This window comes from Oratosquilla oratoria, chromosome 22, assembly GCF_046742065.1.
Source record: "Oratosquilla oratoria isolate Oo_2021 chromosome 22, ASM4674206v1, whole genome shotgun sequence".
Lineage (NCBI taxonomy): Eukaryota > Metazoa > Arthropoda > Malacostraca > Stomatopoda > Squillidae > Oratosquilla > Oratosquilla oratoria.
In genome coordinates this window covers 11,357,995-11,376,652 of record NC_134798.1, presented here as the reverse complement: position 1 = coordinate 11,376,652, position 18,658 = coordinate 11,357,995, and the positions used below count along the sequence as shown (strand labels likewise).

Genomic DNA, 18,658 nt, shown 5'->3' with positions numbered 1-18,658 from the left:
ACAAAGATGGGTCACTACGAGCATAGCTCCTTTCCTGTATAATAGAACTAGGTAAAAACTAGGCAAATACACATGCAGAATTGTGAAGCATTTTTGAAGTAATGGTAAAAAAATAAAAAATAAAAAAATTACTAGTCGCACTGATAAGCAAGATTGGAGTACACTGAGACACTATGGACACCCAGTACAAAAAAAGAATATAAGGAAAGTAGAAAGAATCCAAAGAGCAAGAACAAAGATGGCACCAACATTTTCAAAATTGACATACAAACAAATATTGTCTAAACTGGAACTACCAACCCTGGAACAAAGAAGAGAAAGAGGATATCTGTTGGCCATATACAGAATCATGAAAGACATGGAAATCCTTGACAGAGAAGACTTATTAAAGTGGGATAAAAGAAAAATAAGGACATGAAAAGAAACTCAAAAAGGATAGTTGTAGAAGAGACAAAAAAAAAAAAAAAAAAAAAAAAAAAAGTTCTCCATGCAGAGTGTTAGATGTCTGGAAGAAAATTGAATGAAACAATGATGTGTGCAAACACCATACAAGAATTTATGAACAAACTACATGTTGCGAGATACAAAGACGAGTCACTACGAGCATAGCTCCACTTCCCGTATAATACAACTAGGTAAATAGAACTAGGTAAATATACATACACACAAAAGAATAGTTACCCACACAGAGTGGTGGATGTCTGGAACAAATTGGATGAAGCAACATTGTGTGCATAAACCATACAAGAATTTAAGAACAAACTAGATGCTGAAAGATACAAAGATGGGTAATTTCGAGCATAGCTCCCTTCCTGTATAATACAACTAGGTAAATACACACTCAAAAAGGACATTTATAGAACAGACCTGAAAAAATCAGTTTTCCGCAGAGTGCTGGATATCTGGAACAAACTGGATGAAACAATAATGTGTGCAAAAACTATACACAAATTTGAGAGGAATCTAAGATATGAATATGTAAAAATGCTCATGGAAGAAAAAAACTGAAAAAGACATAATAGACAAGTGTAAAGATCAACCTAAATTATTCTATAGATATGTGAAAGGTAAACTAAAAAATAAACAGGAAATAGTAAAACTAGGTCAAGGGAACATGGAATACACAGAGGACATAGAAATGGCTGAAATTATGAATAAACATTTCAAATCAGTGTTCACTAAAGAAAACATACACAATTGTGTGTGTGTGATTCACCATGGTCTTGGATCACATGTTGGACTCATGATTGACAGCTATTTCCCTCCTGGAAGAGAGCTCAGATCTCACATATGATCGGTCTATGGGTAATGCTGTGACATTACATGCATACACACCCCCAATACCCTACCCACAAGAGTTGGAGTAACAACTTGCAGTGCAGTGATACTGAAATTATTTCAGCCCTGGGTGGGATTTGAACCCAGATCACCAAAGTGTGTGTGAGTGGTAACATCATTACCTATAAGTTGGGTCATATATGAACTTTGAGATCTCATCAGGGAGGGTATTAGCTGTCAATTATGGGTCAAACATGTGATCCAAGACCTTGGTGAATCACATACACACACAATACATGCAGAAAACCAGCTCAACACACTTTTATCATATGCACACAAATCAATACACCAAAGCTTTCTGTTATCTACCCAAACATGCTTGGGCATGTCTGAGTGAAGGCAGGTTCATGCCAACCTGGCAGAATAAAATACTCTTAGCCTCAGGGTTTCCCAATGTTTCCTCATGAAGTTGGTGGCTGTCCACCAAACAATGTGACAGTCTACAACTAACTACTGTCAAATCTGGGATAACCTATATGCACAGATGCACTGTCTTCCATGGCTGTGTGGGATGGTCAGGATGTGCTTCATTGACTCTTGCTTTGCAGGCCATAGAAAATGGAAAGTTGCATAATTGTACAATAGGGATGGGCAATACTCTGTACTGAGAAAGTACTCAATATATGACATACCTTTGGTCCAGCCCGTGAACCTTGGTTTGATACGGTCGGATGTGATGCTGACACAGTGTACGGCAGGCTGTTGTGAGCTTTGTCAAACTCCTCCATACGTCACCTCTCATCAAGTTGAAGTCAACACCATTGCCTCAGGCTTTGGACACATGGGACCAGTTTCAGGAAAGCTACATAGGTATTCTGCACCTAGAGGAATCCTAATGATAATAATGATATAGAGTGAAATTGCTGTACTGTCACCACTCACTCTATGTAGTTCTGAATCATGTACGGCACTTCCTGTACACATATCTCTGACTTGACACTATGCTTTCCTTTTTTTTTTATGGGATTCAAGTGGGGGAATGTATCTAGAGTACATCTATTGGGATGCTTTGATCATTGTTTTATTGGCTTCTTTTGGCTTTTGTCATAATTTGTCTTGCTTCAGTCTACATATTTCATGTTATACTTTGTTATTAATTTTCTTGTGGGGATCTATGAAAGGAAAGTTCTTTGTATGGAAAGTCAATTATTTTGCAATTTTGCAGCAGTAATAAGATCTTAAGTGATTATTTTTTTGTGTAGAATGTCACATTAAAGTATTGAAATAGAGGATTTGAAAGTTGTTAATTTTCTGTAGTGAAATTAATATATGATGTATGGCATTTTGCATGCTAACTATGATTTTGACTATTTCTCCCTGTACTATTTCCTTAGTTGAAGAGAAGTCTGTTGTTGATATTTTCAGTATGGGTTGTTATTAGGTTATAGGGTATTTCAGGTTATAGTCCTGTTTGACTAGAAAAGACTTATACTCATTAGTTTACATCTTTGATGGTTAGGAATAAATATAACTATTATTACAGTGAGATCTATTAGCTAAGACTTCAGTTGAATAGAAATATAAAATGAAGGTATCTACATGTTTTGATTGTTAATTTTGGTTTATGGCAACCAATGTTTACAGGTGAGCAATCAGGTGTCCTAAGTGTGCATAAACACTGCATGATATGCTTGTATCCCTTTGTGCTAATAGCCCCTTAAACATGAGGATAGTCATGCAAATGTATGGCTCCCTACACATTTTCAGTTAATTGTCAGTGGATCCTGGCAACATCTGATGGTAAAAAGTTGAATATAGAATGGAAATTTATGAATGAAAATTTATCTTTAACCATTTAGGATGCATGTCACATTAAATCAAGAAAAAAGTCACAGGAAATAAGTGAAAATTTTGGGGTGGAAAAAATAATCCAGGAAAGAAAGTTACATTTTCTTTAAATACCATAAACAGGTACATGTACAGTGAGTCCTCGTTATACGGTACATATGCGTTCCTGAAAACCTTACCGTAAATTGAAATTACCGTATACCGAACCCAAGTTTTGACTTATAGCAGACATACCTTCTCCCTGCTCTTTCCTCTTCAAAATATCTAATTTTACCTCCAAAACACGAGCGGATACAGTATCTGAGAATTTTGCTTACCGTAAATAGAATCGAGGGTAGTAAATACCAAATACCGTAACTGTGAATTTACCGGATAAAGAATTATCGTATAAGGAGGACTCACTGTACCAAGAACCTTTTCCCCCTTACGAGGGAGGTAGCCAAAGTCAAAGCATAAATCCACCTCTACCCACTTCAGCCCCATATACTCCACTCCCATTCAACACCCCTCCTTCCCTCATTTCTTGGCTCCTGGATGAGAGGTCATCCCTATATCTTGCCCACTGCCTAGGGTCAGAAGTAATGCAACAAGACACAGCACATCCACAGCAAGGCCGCTTCATTTAATTGGCAAACCCCCCTCTCCATCCCCTCATGCAGAAAAAGAGAAGACAGGGAGAAATCCCTAAACCCCCCATCCCCTATCCATTCCCTTCCAAGCATCACAGGATCATCCATACACAACCATTCTCCACTCACCCCTATCTTCTATCTTCTCCCTTCCTCAATAGACATCTCCCTCTTTCCCAATGCTCCATGTACCCCATTCATCCATCTCATCCTTGGTTGCCCCCTCATGTTCATTCCATCCATCTCTGTCTTCCACACTTCTTTTACTAATCTTTCTTGACTCATTATTTCCATGTGTCCAAACCATCCCAATTCTATCTTCAAACCTATCCCCTAATTCCTTTGGTTGAAGGCCCCAGCTCACCTCTTCATTTCTCATTCTATCCAGCCTAGTAACCTCTACCATACTTCTCAGATATTTCATCTTGAACACATTTAAACTCTTTCTCTCTTCCTCTCTTATGTTCCATGTTATGGGAGGGTTTTGATTAAGAGGATTAAGGGAGGAACAGAAGGAGTAATTGATGAAGAACAGTGTGGGTTTAGGAAAGGTAGGGGTTGCATGGATCAGATTTTTGTGGTAAGGAAGATGTATAAGAAAGCTTTAGGAAAAGGTAAATATGTTTTTTTTTGGGGGCTTTTATGAATTTGGAAAAGGCTTATAACAGGGTAGAGAGAAAGGCACTGTGGGAGGTATTGCAAATATATGGGATAGGAGGAAAGCTGTTAAGAGCAATCAAGTTTTTAGAAATGAAGAGAGTGAGTGGTTTGAGGTAGAGGTGGAACTGCACCAGAGATGTGTCAAGTCATCATGGCTGTTCAATTTATGCCTGGATAGGGTGGTGCAAGAGGTAAATGCAAGGGTAATGGGAACGGGATTTGAGATGGTTAAAGAAAATGGAGAAAAATGGGAGATAAGCCAGTTGTTTGCAGACAACACTGCAGTTGTAGCAGGATCAGATGAGGGATTAAGGAAGTTAGTGACAGAGTTTGGGAAAGTGTGCAAAAGAAGGAAGTTGAAGATATATGTGGGTAAAAGTAAGATGATGAGATGTACAAGGGTAAAGGATGGAGGAATGGATAGCTTTAGATACTTGGGGGGGAGGAGTAGTGGTGGTGGAATGTAGATTGAGAGGAGTAAGTAAATGCCTTGGGGGATTAAAAAGTGTAATGAGAAATAGACATTTGGGAATAGATGCAAAGAGAAGATTGTGCATTTACCTAGTATTTACCTAGTTGTATTTTATGGGAAGAGAGCTATGCTTGTAGTGACCTATTTTTGTATCTTTCAGCATCCAGTTTGATCTTAAATTCTTGTATAGTTTTTGCACTGTTTCCTCATTCAATTTGTTCCAGATATCTATCATTTTGTGTTGGAAGCTATTCTTTTTCAGATCTCTTCTGTAACTGTCCTTTTTAAGTTTCTTTTCATGTCCTCTTGTTTTTATCCTATTCCACATTAGTAAGTCATCTCTATCATGGACTTCCATCCCTTTCATAATTCTGTAGATGGTTAGTAGGTCTCCTTCTCTTTCTTCTTTGTTCCAGGGTTGGTAGTTCGAGTTTGTCCAATCGTTGTTCATATGTCAATTTGGAGAGTGTTGGTGCCATCTTTGTTGTTGCTGTTTGAATTTTCTAATTTTTTTATGTTCTTTTTAGTACTGGGTGACCATAGTGTTGCAGCATACTCCAGTTTTGGTCTTATCAATGTAACTAATATTTTCTTTACCATTTCTTCATCCATGTAATCAAAGGCCACTTCATTGATCTTAATAAATTGAAAGTTTCTCCGTCTAATTTGTTGATATGTTTGTCTGGTACCATGTCATTGGTGATAATTATTCCTAGGTCACTTTCTGAGTTGGATTTTTTAACTTCCTTTATACCAATTTTATATTGTCTCGGTATTCTGTTTTTGTTTTTTCCAAATTCCATTATACTACATTTCTTGATGTTGAAATTCACTTCACACTTCTGACTCCATTTCCAGACTGTGTCCAGGTCTTTCTGTATTGATTCACAATCTTCTTCTGTACTTAGTCTCATTATTAGTTTTGCATCATCTGCAAAGAAGTTCATATGATATTCCACACCTTCATTCATGTCATTTATATATATGGCAAACATGATCAGAGCCAATACAGAGCCTTGTGGGACTCCACTTATCATTTCTTTCCAATTTAAGTTCTTGTTTCCAAGTAACACCCTCATTTTTCTCCTGTTCAAGAAATCTTCCATCCATTCCAATAACTTTCCTTGCATTCCACCTATTGTTTCCATTTTTCTTAGTAGCTTTTTGTGTGGTATTATGTCAAATGCTTTTTGTAAATATAAGAAGGCACAATCTGCCCATCTGTCCTTTCTTGAATTATTTCAATTAGCATCGAGTAAAAGCATATAAGATTTGTGGCACATGATCTTCTGCGTCTAAATCCAAATTGTTTTGGATTTAGTATTTTGTTCTCCAAATGTTTAGTCCATTTACTTTTGATAACTTCCTCACATATTTTTGCTATTGTACTTGTAAGGGAGACCTGTCTATAGTTGACTAGATTTTCTTTGTCTCCTCCTTTGAATATTGGTACAATATTTGCATTTTTCCAAACTTGTAGTACTTTTCCTTCTTTGAGTAAGAAATCAATTATCTTGTGTATTTTGTCCATTAATTCATCTATACATTCTTTCAATATCCAATTTGCAATTCCATCTGGCCCGTGTGACTTTCTGACATCAAGGTTTTTTTTATTTGGCCCCTTATTTCCTGTGTCATCATTATTTCTTTCATTGAGGGGGATCTCTGTCCTTCCTCCCAATTTTGTGGACTTTCAATTGTGATTACAGATTTAAAATGTTTGATCATAATGTCAGCCATTTCTACATCATCTATATATTCTTTATTTCCTTCGCGCAGTTTCACTATTTCGTGTTTGTCTTTTAGTTTGTCATTTACATATCTGTAGAATAGTTTAGGTTGGTCCTTGCATTTTTCTATTATGTCTTTTTCATAGTTTCTTTTTTCTTCCCTGTGTATTTTTACATATTCGTTTCTTAGTTTGATGTATATTTGCCATTTGGTCTTTTATTTTTTATCTTTTTTCCATCTTTTCCAGGCTTTGTCTCTTCTATCTTTAGCTTCACTACACTTTTTGTTATACCAACACTTTATGTATACCCTTTTTTGTTTCTTCTTTGGTACGTATTTATCTGTTCCCTCCTTGTATTTTTCTTTTAATATGTTCCATTTCTCTTCCATCTTTGTTTCTTCATTTAAAAATTTTTCCCAGTTAGCATTTTAATTTTTTTTCTAAGTTTTTCGAAGTATGTTTTATTGTACATTAGTCCTCCTTTTCCATGTTTCGCATTTCTTCTCACATCATTTTGTTCTTTTAGTTTGAATTCTATTAGTGTGTTGTCACTCTTCCCAATTGGTGTCATGTATTCCATTTTGTCCATGATTTCAGGCTCAGATGTGAATATTAAGTCTAGTCTCAAGAGTTCTTCATTGTTTCTATATCTGGTGTTTTCTTTCACCCATTGAATCAATGTGTATTCAGTAGAATATTTCTCCTAAGTTCCTCTCCATCTTTTACTGTCATTTGAAGGGGTGATTGTATTTACCTAGTTGTATTATACGGGAAGGGAGCTATGCTCGTGGTGACCCGTCTTTGTATCTCTCATCAAGTTTTTCCTTAAAATCTTGAATAGTGTTTGCACACACTCTTTCTTTGTCTAATTTTGTTCCAAGTATCTATCACTCTGTGTGGGAAGCTATTTTTTTCAGATCTCTTCTGTAATTATCTTTTTTTAGTTTATTTTTGTGTCCTCTTGTTTTTCTATTGTCCCATTTCAATAAATCATTCTTATCTAAGATTTCCATTCCCTTCATAACTCTATAGATAGTAGGTCTCCTCTTTCCCTTCTTTGTTCCGGAGTTGATAATTCTAATTTGGACAGTCTTTGTTCATATGTTCATTTTGGAAAGAGTTGGTGCCAGTTTTGTTGTTGCTCTTTGTATTCTTTCTAATTTTTTTATATTTTTGGTACTGGGTGTCCATAGTGTTGCTGTGTACTTGAGTTTTGGTCTTATTAGTGTAGTTAATTTTTTTTTTTTTTTTTTTTTATCATTTACTCGTCCAAATAGGCAAATGCCTCTTTTATTGACCTCAATAGATTGTAGGTTTCTCTGACTATTTTATTGATATGCTTATCTGGTGTCATGTCTTTGCTGATCATCACTCCAAGGTCTTTTTCCAAGTTTACTTTTTTGACCTCTTCTTTACCAATTTTATAATCTCTCAATATTCTGTTTTTTCTTTTTCCAAATTCCATTATACTACATTTCTTGATATTGAATTTCATTTCCCACTTTTAAGTCCATTTCCAGATCTTGTTCAAGTCTTGTTGTAATGAGTTGCAATCCTCCTCCGTTTTTACTTTCTTTAGTATTTTTGCGTCGTCTGCAAAGAAATTCTTATAATACTGTGTGGTGCAGAAACATAAGCAGGTAAAATAATGAAAATATTGTAGAATAATCAAAGTCTGACCATAACTCTATCTACCAAAAGGTTTTTTCCCCCTCATAAATGAAATAACCAAGACATACATCCATCCACCCTCCACCCATCCTACATGCATCCCACACCCATTCAGCACCAATTTATTTCCCATTCATTTTAGCTCCTTGTGGTTGAAAGCCCATCCCTGCTTCCTGCCCACTACCTGGGTTAGAAACAATGCAGCAAAACACAGTACCTCTGCATCAGGGTGAGACAGCCAAAGCTGGTTTACCTCCAATGCTTTGTTCACATGATATCCCTCCCTCCTCAACCACTCCTGATGGAGAGAAGAGAGAAGATTTCATTTCAAATATGTTAAAATCTCTCCTCTGTACCTCCCTTGCATTCCAAGTCTCTGCTCCATACAGTGTCATAGGCACATGTCCCCCTTCATATATATTCTCTTTGCATCCATCCTCAGATACCTATTTTTCATGACACTTTTCATTGCCTTCAAGACATTTACTTGCTTCTCTCACTCTATAGTTTACCTCCACTCCCAGTTCTTCATTCCCTGTTACATGTGACCGTATATATTTAAAACTAACCACTTTCTCTAGCCTCTCTTCATTATGGCTTACCCTCACCCCTTGTACATCTCATCACCTTACATTTACCCACATTTAATTTCATGTTCCTCCTATTACATACTTGTCCATATTCGGTCACTAACTCCCATAGAACTTCCTTTGACCCAGACAGAAGTGCAATGTCAGCAAATAACTGCTTCATTTTCTGCTACCCTTCACTATTACTAACCATCTTTAATCCCCTGCCCATCACCCTCACATTTACCTCCTGCACCACCCCATCTATGTACACATTGAACAACTATGGTCATATAACATAACCCTTCATCTTGAAGGACTCACTCTCACCATTCCCAACCCTAACACAACCCTATCCCATATATCTGTAACACCTCCCTTAATGCTTTCCTGTCAACCCTGTCATATACCTTCTCTAGATCCATAAAGGCCCAAAAACATCTTTACCTTCAGCCAAAAACTTCTCACATTTACCTTGCCACAAAATTTTTATCTATGCATCCTCTACCTCTCCTAAACCCACACAGTTCTTTCCCAGTTATTCCCTCTTTTCCCCTCCTAATTCTCTAGGTTTGCACCCTCCCAGATGTCTTTCTAATTAGACTCAGCAGACTGATCCTTCCTTTTAAAACTATATTCATATTTGTCACAGTTTCTCTTGAACCTCCTGGCTAGTACAGTGGTATTGCCACTGCACTGGCATACCATGGACATTGTCTCCTGTGTTCATGTATGAACAGTTCTGGACCATTGGCAAGGTTGTGATCTGAGTGGGTACCAGCCCTGCAAACTGAAGTTTCTCTTGTAAAATAGAACTATGCAACCACTCATCCAATTCTCAGGCACATTCCTCTCCCTTAGGCACACATTAAACAACCTCACAGCCATTCCACTCTAACATCTCCCTTTGTCTGACACTCCACATGAAACCCAGCCACCTTACCAGCATTGATCTTTTTCAGTATGCTTTGTCTTGTCTTTTCCTGTAACCCTGTTATTTTCCTCTCACATCAGTCATTTTCCTGGCATCTCCCAGTGCCACAATCTCTCTCTCCCTAACCTCCTTCACATTCAACAACTCACTGGAATACTCTACCTATCTTCTTTTTTAGCCTTTACTTCTATAATGTAGGGGTATTGACTGCATAGTAACTTGTAGGCAATGCTTTAGGAACTGTTTTGGGTTGCCTCTATGGACCAGATTCACACATCATTTTCTCTGTTAGAGTAAAATCTCTTCTAATAGAGGAATGATTCTATTTTTGTTCTACAATTGTCCCTCCTTTTTGCTGTTCCCTTGAAACTTGCCTAAACCACTTTTATGACTCCTATCCCCTGTGTTAGAAAGGAATGAATTCTGCCAGTGTGTCCCAAAGGTTACTAATAGGACAGTGTTGGAATTAAGGTTCCTGCTCTAAGTATATTCTCGTAATGAGAAGTCAAGGCATAAGAGGGTCTGAAAAAATAACTTCAGCCAGAATTCTAAAATTTGGATCATTAAATGTGTGTGGTTGTGGTATAGATAAGAGTAAAATGGAAGAGGTTGACATTACATGAGGAGGAAGATTGATATGTTACCATTAAGTGAATCTAAGTTGAAAGTGAGAGGTGATATTGAATTTGGGAGTGATATGGGGGAAAAAGTGGGGAGTTATGGTGAAGTGATGGAGGGGAGTGGCTCTGTTGGTAAGTTGTGAGACAGAAAATTTCATGTGATGGAGTGTCTTCAGTGTAGTGTTGATGTGAGTGAAGGTGAAACTGGGATGGGCTTTTGTGAGTGCCTATGGAACCAGTAGTGAGAAAAAAAAGAGAAAAGAAAGGATTTAAGTAAGTGTTGAGATAGTTTTAGGAGGAATCCATATATATATATATATATATATACTGTATATATATATATATACTGTATATATATATATATATACATATATATATATATATATATATATATATATATATATATATATATATATATATATATATATATACATGTACATATACATATATTAGTTGAAAGGCTCTCCTGAATATGGACTCTGTGAAATAGACTACAGTGTGTACACCAAGGGAAACTGATGTCATAGTGGGTGTCAGGAGACCAAGTGGTCTCTTTTGACATTAACCCTGTAGTACATTTGATAGCATGATAGGGTTGAGATGTAGTGCCCCCTTGCCCAAGTTTTTAATCCTATGCAGAGCTATTTAATCAAACTATTGATATAAGTATGTATAGTTGTCAGAAGGTACCCCTGAATATGGACTCACTGAAAGAGACTACAATACTTGCACTGCAATAAACTGATTTTAAGAAACCAAGTGGTCTCTTTTGGGATTCACCCTCTGGTATAGTTTGTAGTATGTTAGGGTTGAAATGGTGTAATGCCACCTGGCCTAAGGTTCTGATCCCACGTGCAACCTTAAGTTACTTAAAGACTGCAAGTCTTCTGCAAAAAGGCCATGGGTAACTGATTGAATTGTCACTTTGTAACTATTGCTTATGGTATTTAAAGAAAATGTGACTTTTTTTCTAGTCAATTTTTTTTCCTGTGACTTTAAAAATATTAGAGGTAACATTTTTCCAACTGTAATGGTTACTTCTGGATGACTTTTGAAGATCATTAGAGATATATAGATTGAATAATTTGGGAAACTACTGATCATCCATTACGGGGACTTGGCATGAAATATGGATATTGACTCAAAAATACTAATGTATTCTTGTTTACTGCAAGCATATTTTATTTTTAAGTTGTACAGACAACTTCCAAAAAAATTAGAATTGAAAACATGTCTTGTATTTCAAATACATATATATGTTTACATGCATGCAAACATGTACAAGTGTGGAAGAACATGTGCCAAAGGTTAAGGGAAGAAAAAAAAATTGAGTACTGGTTCAATTAGATATGTGAAGCAACTAAAAAAAATGTAGCTTGTAGCAATTAAAGTGAAAAATAGATTAAAGGAAGAATACAAAAATGTCAAAAATGGATGCATTGGAATCCAAAGAGAGGAAGAAAGGAACTTTGAGAAAGGTAGTATTGATGTAGGTGAAGATGAACCTAAACTGTACTATTGATTTGTTAGTGGTAAACTAAAACACATCAAAAAGAATTTCTAAATCAGTAGTGGAAGGAGAAGTCCATAAAGATTAATTAATTTGAGCTAAAATAGTAAAAGAGAATCTTTAATCTGTTTTCACCATAATAAAAGTTTGTACAGAAGGGTGAGAATATGAATGATTGGTTAAAAGGAATAGTGGAAGTATACAAACTATTGAAAATGTTGGATGTGAGGAAAGCTCTAAGTCCTGATGGGATTTCAAGTTTGATACTTATGGAAGAAAAATTAGAAGAAAAAATTCATAACTTAATGTATTTGTTAAAAAGTGTGTGTGTGTGTGTTTACCAAAATGAAGTATACCAGAAAGGAGCAGTGTTTGTTGGGTCCTGTCTTCTACTCATCAATTTATCATACCTAGCATCAAATTTATACATGTTCCAACTTAATCTATATCCTTGAAATCCAATTATCATATTTATATTTGAATTCATGTACTATTTGAACTTGGGCCATATTGCCTTTTAAGCTATTCCAATTTTTTATGCATTTCCAGTGCATGACATAGGATTAGTAGCCCAGGGTTGCAGTGGACCAATGCAATGTCAAAAATGGAAACACCCTTAAGGGGGGTGAATGTTCACACCCTTTGAATGTGCTCCTACCATCATAGCATTGTGGTTGGAGCTAAACATTGCACCAGAAACCAACATGCTCAATTATTGTCTTGCCACCATGGATGGGGGATTTGTACTGTGAATGTCCCATGTGTCCCAGCCTCTCGATCCCCACTGCTCTCTCTTCTAACCCTCCTAGTGTTGTGAATATGGGCTCTAGTAAGGATTTATCACAGGAAACTATTGCCCAGATTATAGCCCTAAAGAAATTCAGTCATACAACAAAGGAAATAGCCTTTGATTAAGGGTGAGAAGAGGCTTTTTGACAGATTGGTGACTCGTGTACCCAAGTGCTGTGATCCTATGATTCACAGGTTGGACTGACACCTTACCAAACAGTTCAGAGTTACTTTCCTCAATTTTCCTAGCAATCACTCATTGATTACACTTAACCTGATTTACAATTGTCTGGGGCCTTTTACTGGTCTTCAGTGCCTTTCCAGGCCTCTTTTTCTGAGTGGGAGTGGAGAGGTCACCCTCCCAGTGAAACTTGGCAACTCAGTATCTAACACTTCATGAACACGCCCCAACATGTTTAGCTATTTCCTTCATTGTATGACCTTATTTCTTTAGAGTTATGATCTGGGCAATGGATTCCTGTGATAAATCTTTACTAGAGACCATATTCACAAAACTGGGGGATTAGAAGTAGAGGCAGTGGAGGTCAAGAGTTGGGAACACATGGGGCACTTGTGGCACAAATCCTCCCCCATGGTGGCAAGACAACAACTGAGCATGTTGGTTTTTGGCGGGATGATTAGCTCCACTCACAATGCTATGATGGTAGGTGGCACATTCAAATGGTGCAAAAAATCACTCCTCTTAGAGGGTGTTTCCATTTTTGGCATAGCATTGGTCCACAGTGGCCCTGGTGGACCAATCTTATGTCAAGCACTGTATATGGAAAACTGTATTTCTTCATGTCCTTTAGACAAGTGGCAAAGATATATCAATCAAAGGAATGGAAATGTAAAAGTGTGCAGAGAAGATGAAAGAAACTATGAATAAGACATAATAGACCAACCTAAGCTATTCTATAGATATGTGAATGGTAAACTAAAAAATAAACAGGAAATGGTAAAACTACATGAAACTACATCATGGAAATATAGAATACACAGAAGATATAGAAATGGCTGAAGTCATGAACAATCACATCAAGTCTGTTTTCAGTAGAGAAAATGTACAGCATTGGGATGAAGGGCGTGAAGTGGGATCCCCCCCACCTCCCACCCCCATGAGGGGAGTAATAATAACACAAAAGAAGTAATGGATCATTTAATGAACCTTGACATCAGTAAATCACACAGCCCAGACGTAATTGCACATTGGATACTAAAAGAATGTAAAGAATTAATGGACAAAATATATAAGTTGCTCACTCAAAGAAGAAAAAATACTAAAGGACTAGAAAAATGTCAGTATTCTACCAATATATAAAGGAGGAAACAAGGAAGACCCAACAAATTACAGATCTGTCTCCCTTACTAGCACTGTAGCCAAAATTTGTGAAAAAGTTATTAAGAACAGATGGATAAAGCATCTGGAAGAAAACAATATACTAAATTCGAGACAGTTTGGATTGTCGTAATTAATTGATCACAAAAGTGAACGTTAGAGAACTTACCTGTTTGAGTTCTCTAACAAATCGTTTGAACAGAATATAAGATTGAGGCTTCGATGGCTGTAGATCCTTGCCGAGGTTTATTGTCCTTCTGGTGACAGGGTTAATGCTTGTCACTGGTACCAGGGTTGAAGCTAGTCTGACGTACCGGGACTCAAAGATCAGTCTTGTTCGGCAGGAGTTTTTAATGAGCCTTCAAAACGGTTTCGAAGCCACAGGACAACTGATACTTGAAGTAAGTTCTCAAGTTCCCGATTTGTTAATCAAATTATAACATAGGTTTGAATAAATAATAAAGAGGGAGGGGAGTTTAATAATATTAATTAAAATTACAATAGTATGGTACGAAGTTACAGGAAAGATTCCCAATTCGAAAATTAAACTAGCTTTCGGGAAATTGCCGTAGCTCAAGGTAAACACTGCCATTCCCGTAACAACAATTACCACTGGATTTAGACAGGGAAAACTATGTGCCACAAATTTGATTTGTTTCTACTTAACACTAATATATATAATACAAGAAAGGGATGGATTGGATGATTGTGCTCTCCTAGACTTACAAAAAGCCTTCAACAAAGTACCATATAAATTTTTTTTTTTAAGAAAACTGGAAACCATAGGAGGGATGCAAGGTAAACTACTGAACTAGATGAAGGATTTCTTGCATGGAAGGAAAATGAAGGTAGTGCTCAGAGGTGATTAGTGGAATTCCACAGGGATTGATATTGGCTCCAATAATGTTTGCTATTGATGTGAATGACATGGATGAAGATGTGGAATATTACATGAGCTTCTTTGCTGAGGAAAGTGAATACTGAAAAGGATTGTGAATCACTGCAGAGAGATCTGAACAAGGTTTGGAAATGGAGTCAGAAGTGGGAAGTGGACTTCAACATCAAGAAATGTAGCATAATGGAATTTGGAAAAAGTAAAAAAAAAAAAAATATATATATATATATATATAAATATATATATACGTATATATATATACAGTAGCCGCAAAAAGTTTGGTTGCAAAATTATAGGCGCCCCAACTTTCCCCTAAACTCAAAACATGCAAAAACTACAACTTTCCACCCAAACTTTTCGCTATTTTTCAATGCTAGCGTTTGTACCCGTATTTAGCCGAGACAATACACACTATTTGGCAACTCTGTTTAGGCGCACTCGATGTCACATGGAGTCAGTTTCTAAACATCTCTCACGGAGAGTAGTCTTTTTTTTGCGGTGCTCTCTGTTTTTGTGCCTTGATATCTCCGTAATGGGAAGTGGTAAAGAGCTGGAAAGAGACACAGTTGTTACAATCATAACCCTCTATAAGGAGGTTTATAAGTGTAAAGATATTGCTACTCGTGTGGGAATTGGAGTGCGTCAAGTGCCTCCTAATAACCGTAGGAGGCAGTTAGAACCGTAGAAGTACGATTTGATATCTTCCTTGGCTGACCAGAGCGATGCTTTGGAGTACGAATGATGTCACTTCCTTCGTCTCGAAATTTCTTGGTCCACTTTTGCACTTGACGCACTCCAATTCCCACACGAGTAGCAATATCTTTACACTTATAAACCTCCTTATAGAGGGTTATGATTGTAACAACTGTGTCTCTTTGCAGCTCTTTACCACTTCCCATTACGGAGATATTAAGGCACAAAAACAGAGAGCACCGCAAAAAAAAAGACTACTCTCCGTGAGAGATGTTTAGAAACTGACTCCATGTGACATCGAGTGTGCCTAAACAGAGTTGCCAAATAGTGTGTATTGTCTCGGCTAAATACGAGTACAAACGCTAGCATTGAAAAATAGTGAAAAGTTTGGGTGGAAAGTTGTATTTTTCGCATGTTTTGAGTTTAGGGGAAAGTTAGGGCGCCTATAATATTGCGCCCAAACTTTTCGCGGCCACTGTATATATATATATATATATATATATATATATATACACACACTGAGTTAAACACCACAGCATTGTCACAATTATTTATCTTCCTAATATTTTCAATTCTTCTCACTATAGTTCTGACTTTGGGAGGGTGATCGAAAATCACTTGTCCAAAGTTCTCCATTTTAATAACAAATATGATGTTTCAACTTCAAGGAGTCATTTTCAAAATAATTACATTTATCACAACACAATTACACAGAACACAGAACAATTACATTTTTTCTCAGACTGAACAGTGCGACGTCTTTCCATATACTGTACATGGAAAGACTTACAGTGGAGTGTGGCTTGATGACCTTGATGACCTGACCTGACTAGATCACCTTAAGAGAGGGGGAGGGGGAGGAGTAGGGGGGGTCGGGGCAGTAGGTGATGCGAAAGGGATGGACATAATCCTACCATTGGTGGGATTATTTCTCACATGTCTTGATGAGCTATTGAACAAGGGAATGGCCGTAATCATATTAGATTGTATATTAATGCTAGGAGCCCATTCCCTGATATGCATAGCCTCTAGCATCCTTAATGCTCTTACATCATTACATTGTGTAACTACTTCAGTGTTGTTAACAATGGTTGCTCTATCAAGGGAAGATTGATGTTCGTGCTGAAAATGATTTTTAATCGCTCCCTGTTGGAGGTGGAGCGTTAGGCGACGGCTGAGACTACAGGTTGTAAACCCAATGCATGCACATTTATGGAACAGGCAATTAAGGTATGCTCTTCCTGGCACCTGCTGCATGCCGAACTTCAGCACTTACGTCAGATGTTAACAATGGTTACTCTAACACAGATTTTGATCAAATTACCAAATACTTGCTAGATTGTCGTGCCCCTGAGTACTCCCCATGTCAGCAAAAAATCACAGTTTACTACCAAAATATTTTTAGCAGCTCGTACCGGGAAGACAAAAAACGTATTAAAGACATCGTCTTTAGGAACTGCAAACCGTTGGAAGACAGCCATGTCTTACATATGGTGATTTTTTACTAGAACCCCCGTTCTTGCTCCTTAGTGCTGAAAAATGATTTGTCTGGCAAGTCTGGGACTCTGTCAAAAACCAATGTGGTGTATCAATGCAATTGCAATAATGGAAACTGCGTGTTCCACAAATGTGCATACATTGGGTTTACGACCTGTAATCTCAGCCGTCGCCTAACGCTCCAACTCCAACAGGGAGCCATTAAATATCATTTTCAGCACGAACATCAATCTTCCCTTGATAGAGCAACCATTGTTAACAACACTGAAGTAGTTACACAATGTAATGATGTAAGAGAATTAAGGATGCTAGAGGCTATGTATATTGGGGAATGGGCTCCTAGCATTAAAATACAATCTAATATGATTACGGCCATTCCCTTGTTCAATAGCTCATCAAGACAAGTGAGAAATAATCCCACCAATGGTGGGATTATGTCCATCCCTCTCGCATCGCCTACTGCCCCGACCTTGGTGGGATTATGTCCATCCCTCTCGCATCGCCTACTGCCCCGACCTTGGTGGGATTATGTCCATCCCTCTCGCATCGCCTACTGCCCCGACCCCCCCTACTCCTCCCCCTCCCTCTCCCCCTCCCCCTCCCCCTCTCTTAAGGTGATCTAGTCAGGTCAGGTCATCAAGGTCATCAAGCCACACTCCACTGTAAGTCTTTCCATGTACAGTATATGGAAAGACGTTGCACTGTTCAGTCTGAGAAAAAATGTAATTGTTCTGTGTTCTGTGTAATTGTGTTGTGATAAATGTAATTATTTTGAAAATGACTCCTTGAAGTCGAAACGTCATATTTGTTATTAAAATGGAGAACTTTGGACAATTGATTTTCGATCACCCTCCCAAAGTCAGAAGAATTGAAAATATTAGGAAGAAGATAAATAATTGTGACAATGCTGTGGTGTTTAACTCAGTGTGTATCAAGGAGAACCTGCACCCTAAGTATATATACATATACATATACATATACATATATATATATATATATATATAGACACATACATATATATATATATATATATATTTATATAGATGTATATACGTTTATATATATATATATATAAATTTATAGATTTATATTAGTAAATATATATATATATATATATACATATATATATATAAATTTATATATATATATATATATATATATATAATTGGTACAAAAGAAGTAAAGAATGTGGGATCTGAGAAAGATCTGGGGAGTAATCATTACAAATGACATGTCTCCTGATAAACAGATCAACAAAATTGTTGGAGAATCCTACAACTTGCCAAGATCAATAAAGGTGGCTTTTTCCTACTTGGATGAAGAAATGGTGAAGAAAATACTCGTCACACTGATAAGGCCTAGGCTGGAGTATGCTGCGACTCTATTGTCACCTTGTACCAAAATAATATAAAGAAAATTGAAAGAATCCAAAGAGCAACTACAAAGATGGCCCCAACACTTTCAAAACTGTTATATGAGGAGAGATTGTCAAAACTGAAAGTACCAACTCTGGAACAAAGAA

At 37.0% G+C, this 18,658-nt stretch overlaps 1 protein-coding gene across 4 annotated transcripts in view; it reads left to right on the top strand.

Moving 5' to 3' along the window:
• Window positions 1-18,658, top strand: part of LOC143037429 (glutathione synthetase-like) — a 371,409-nt gene that overhangs the window by 183,858 nt on the left and 168,893 nt on the right. For 2 of the 4 annotated variants that reach the window (XM_076205614.1, XM_076205615.1), the window contains exon 5: window positions 1,982-2,148. The exons of the other annotated variants lie outside the window; for them this stretch is intronic. In XM_076205614.1, coding sequence (XP_076061729.1) covers window positions 1,982-2,148 — 167 coding nt within the window. The remainder of the gene's footprint in view (window positions 1-1,981; window positions 2,149-18,658) is intronic. 4 annotated transcript variants of the gene reach the window in all.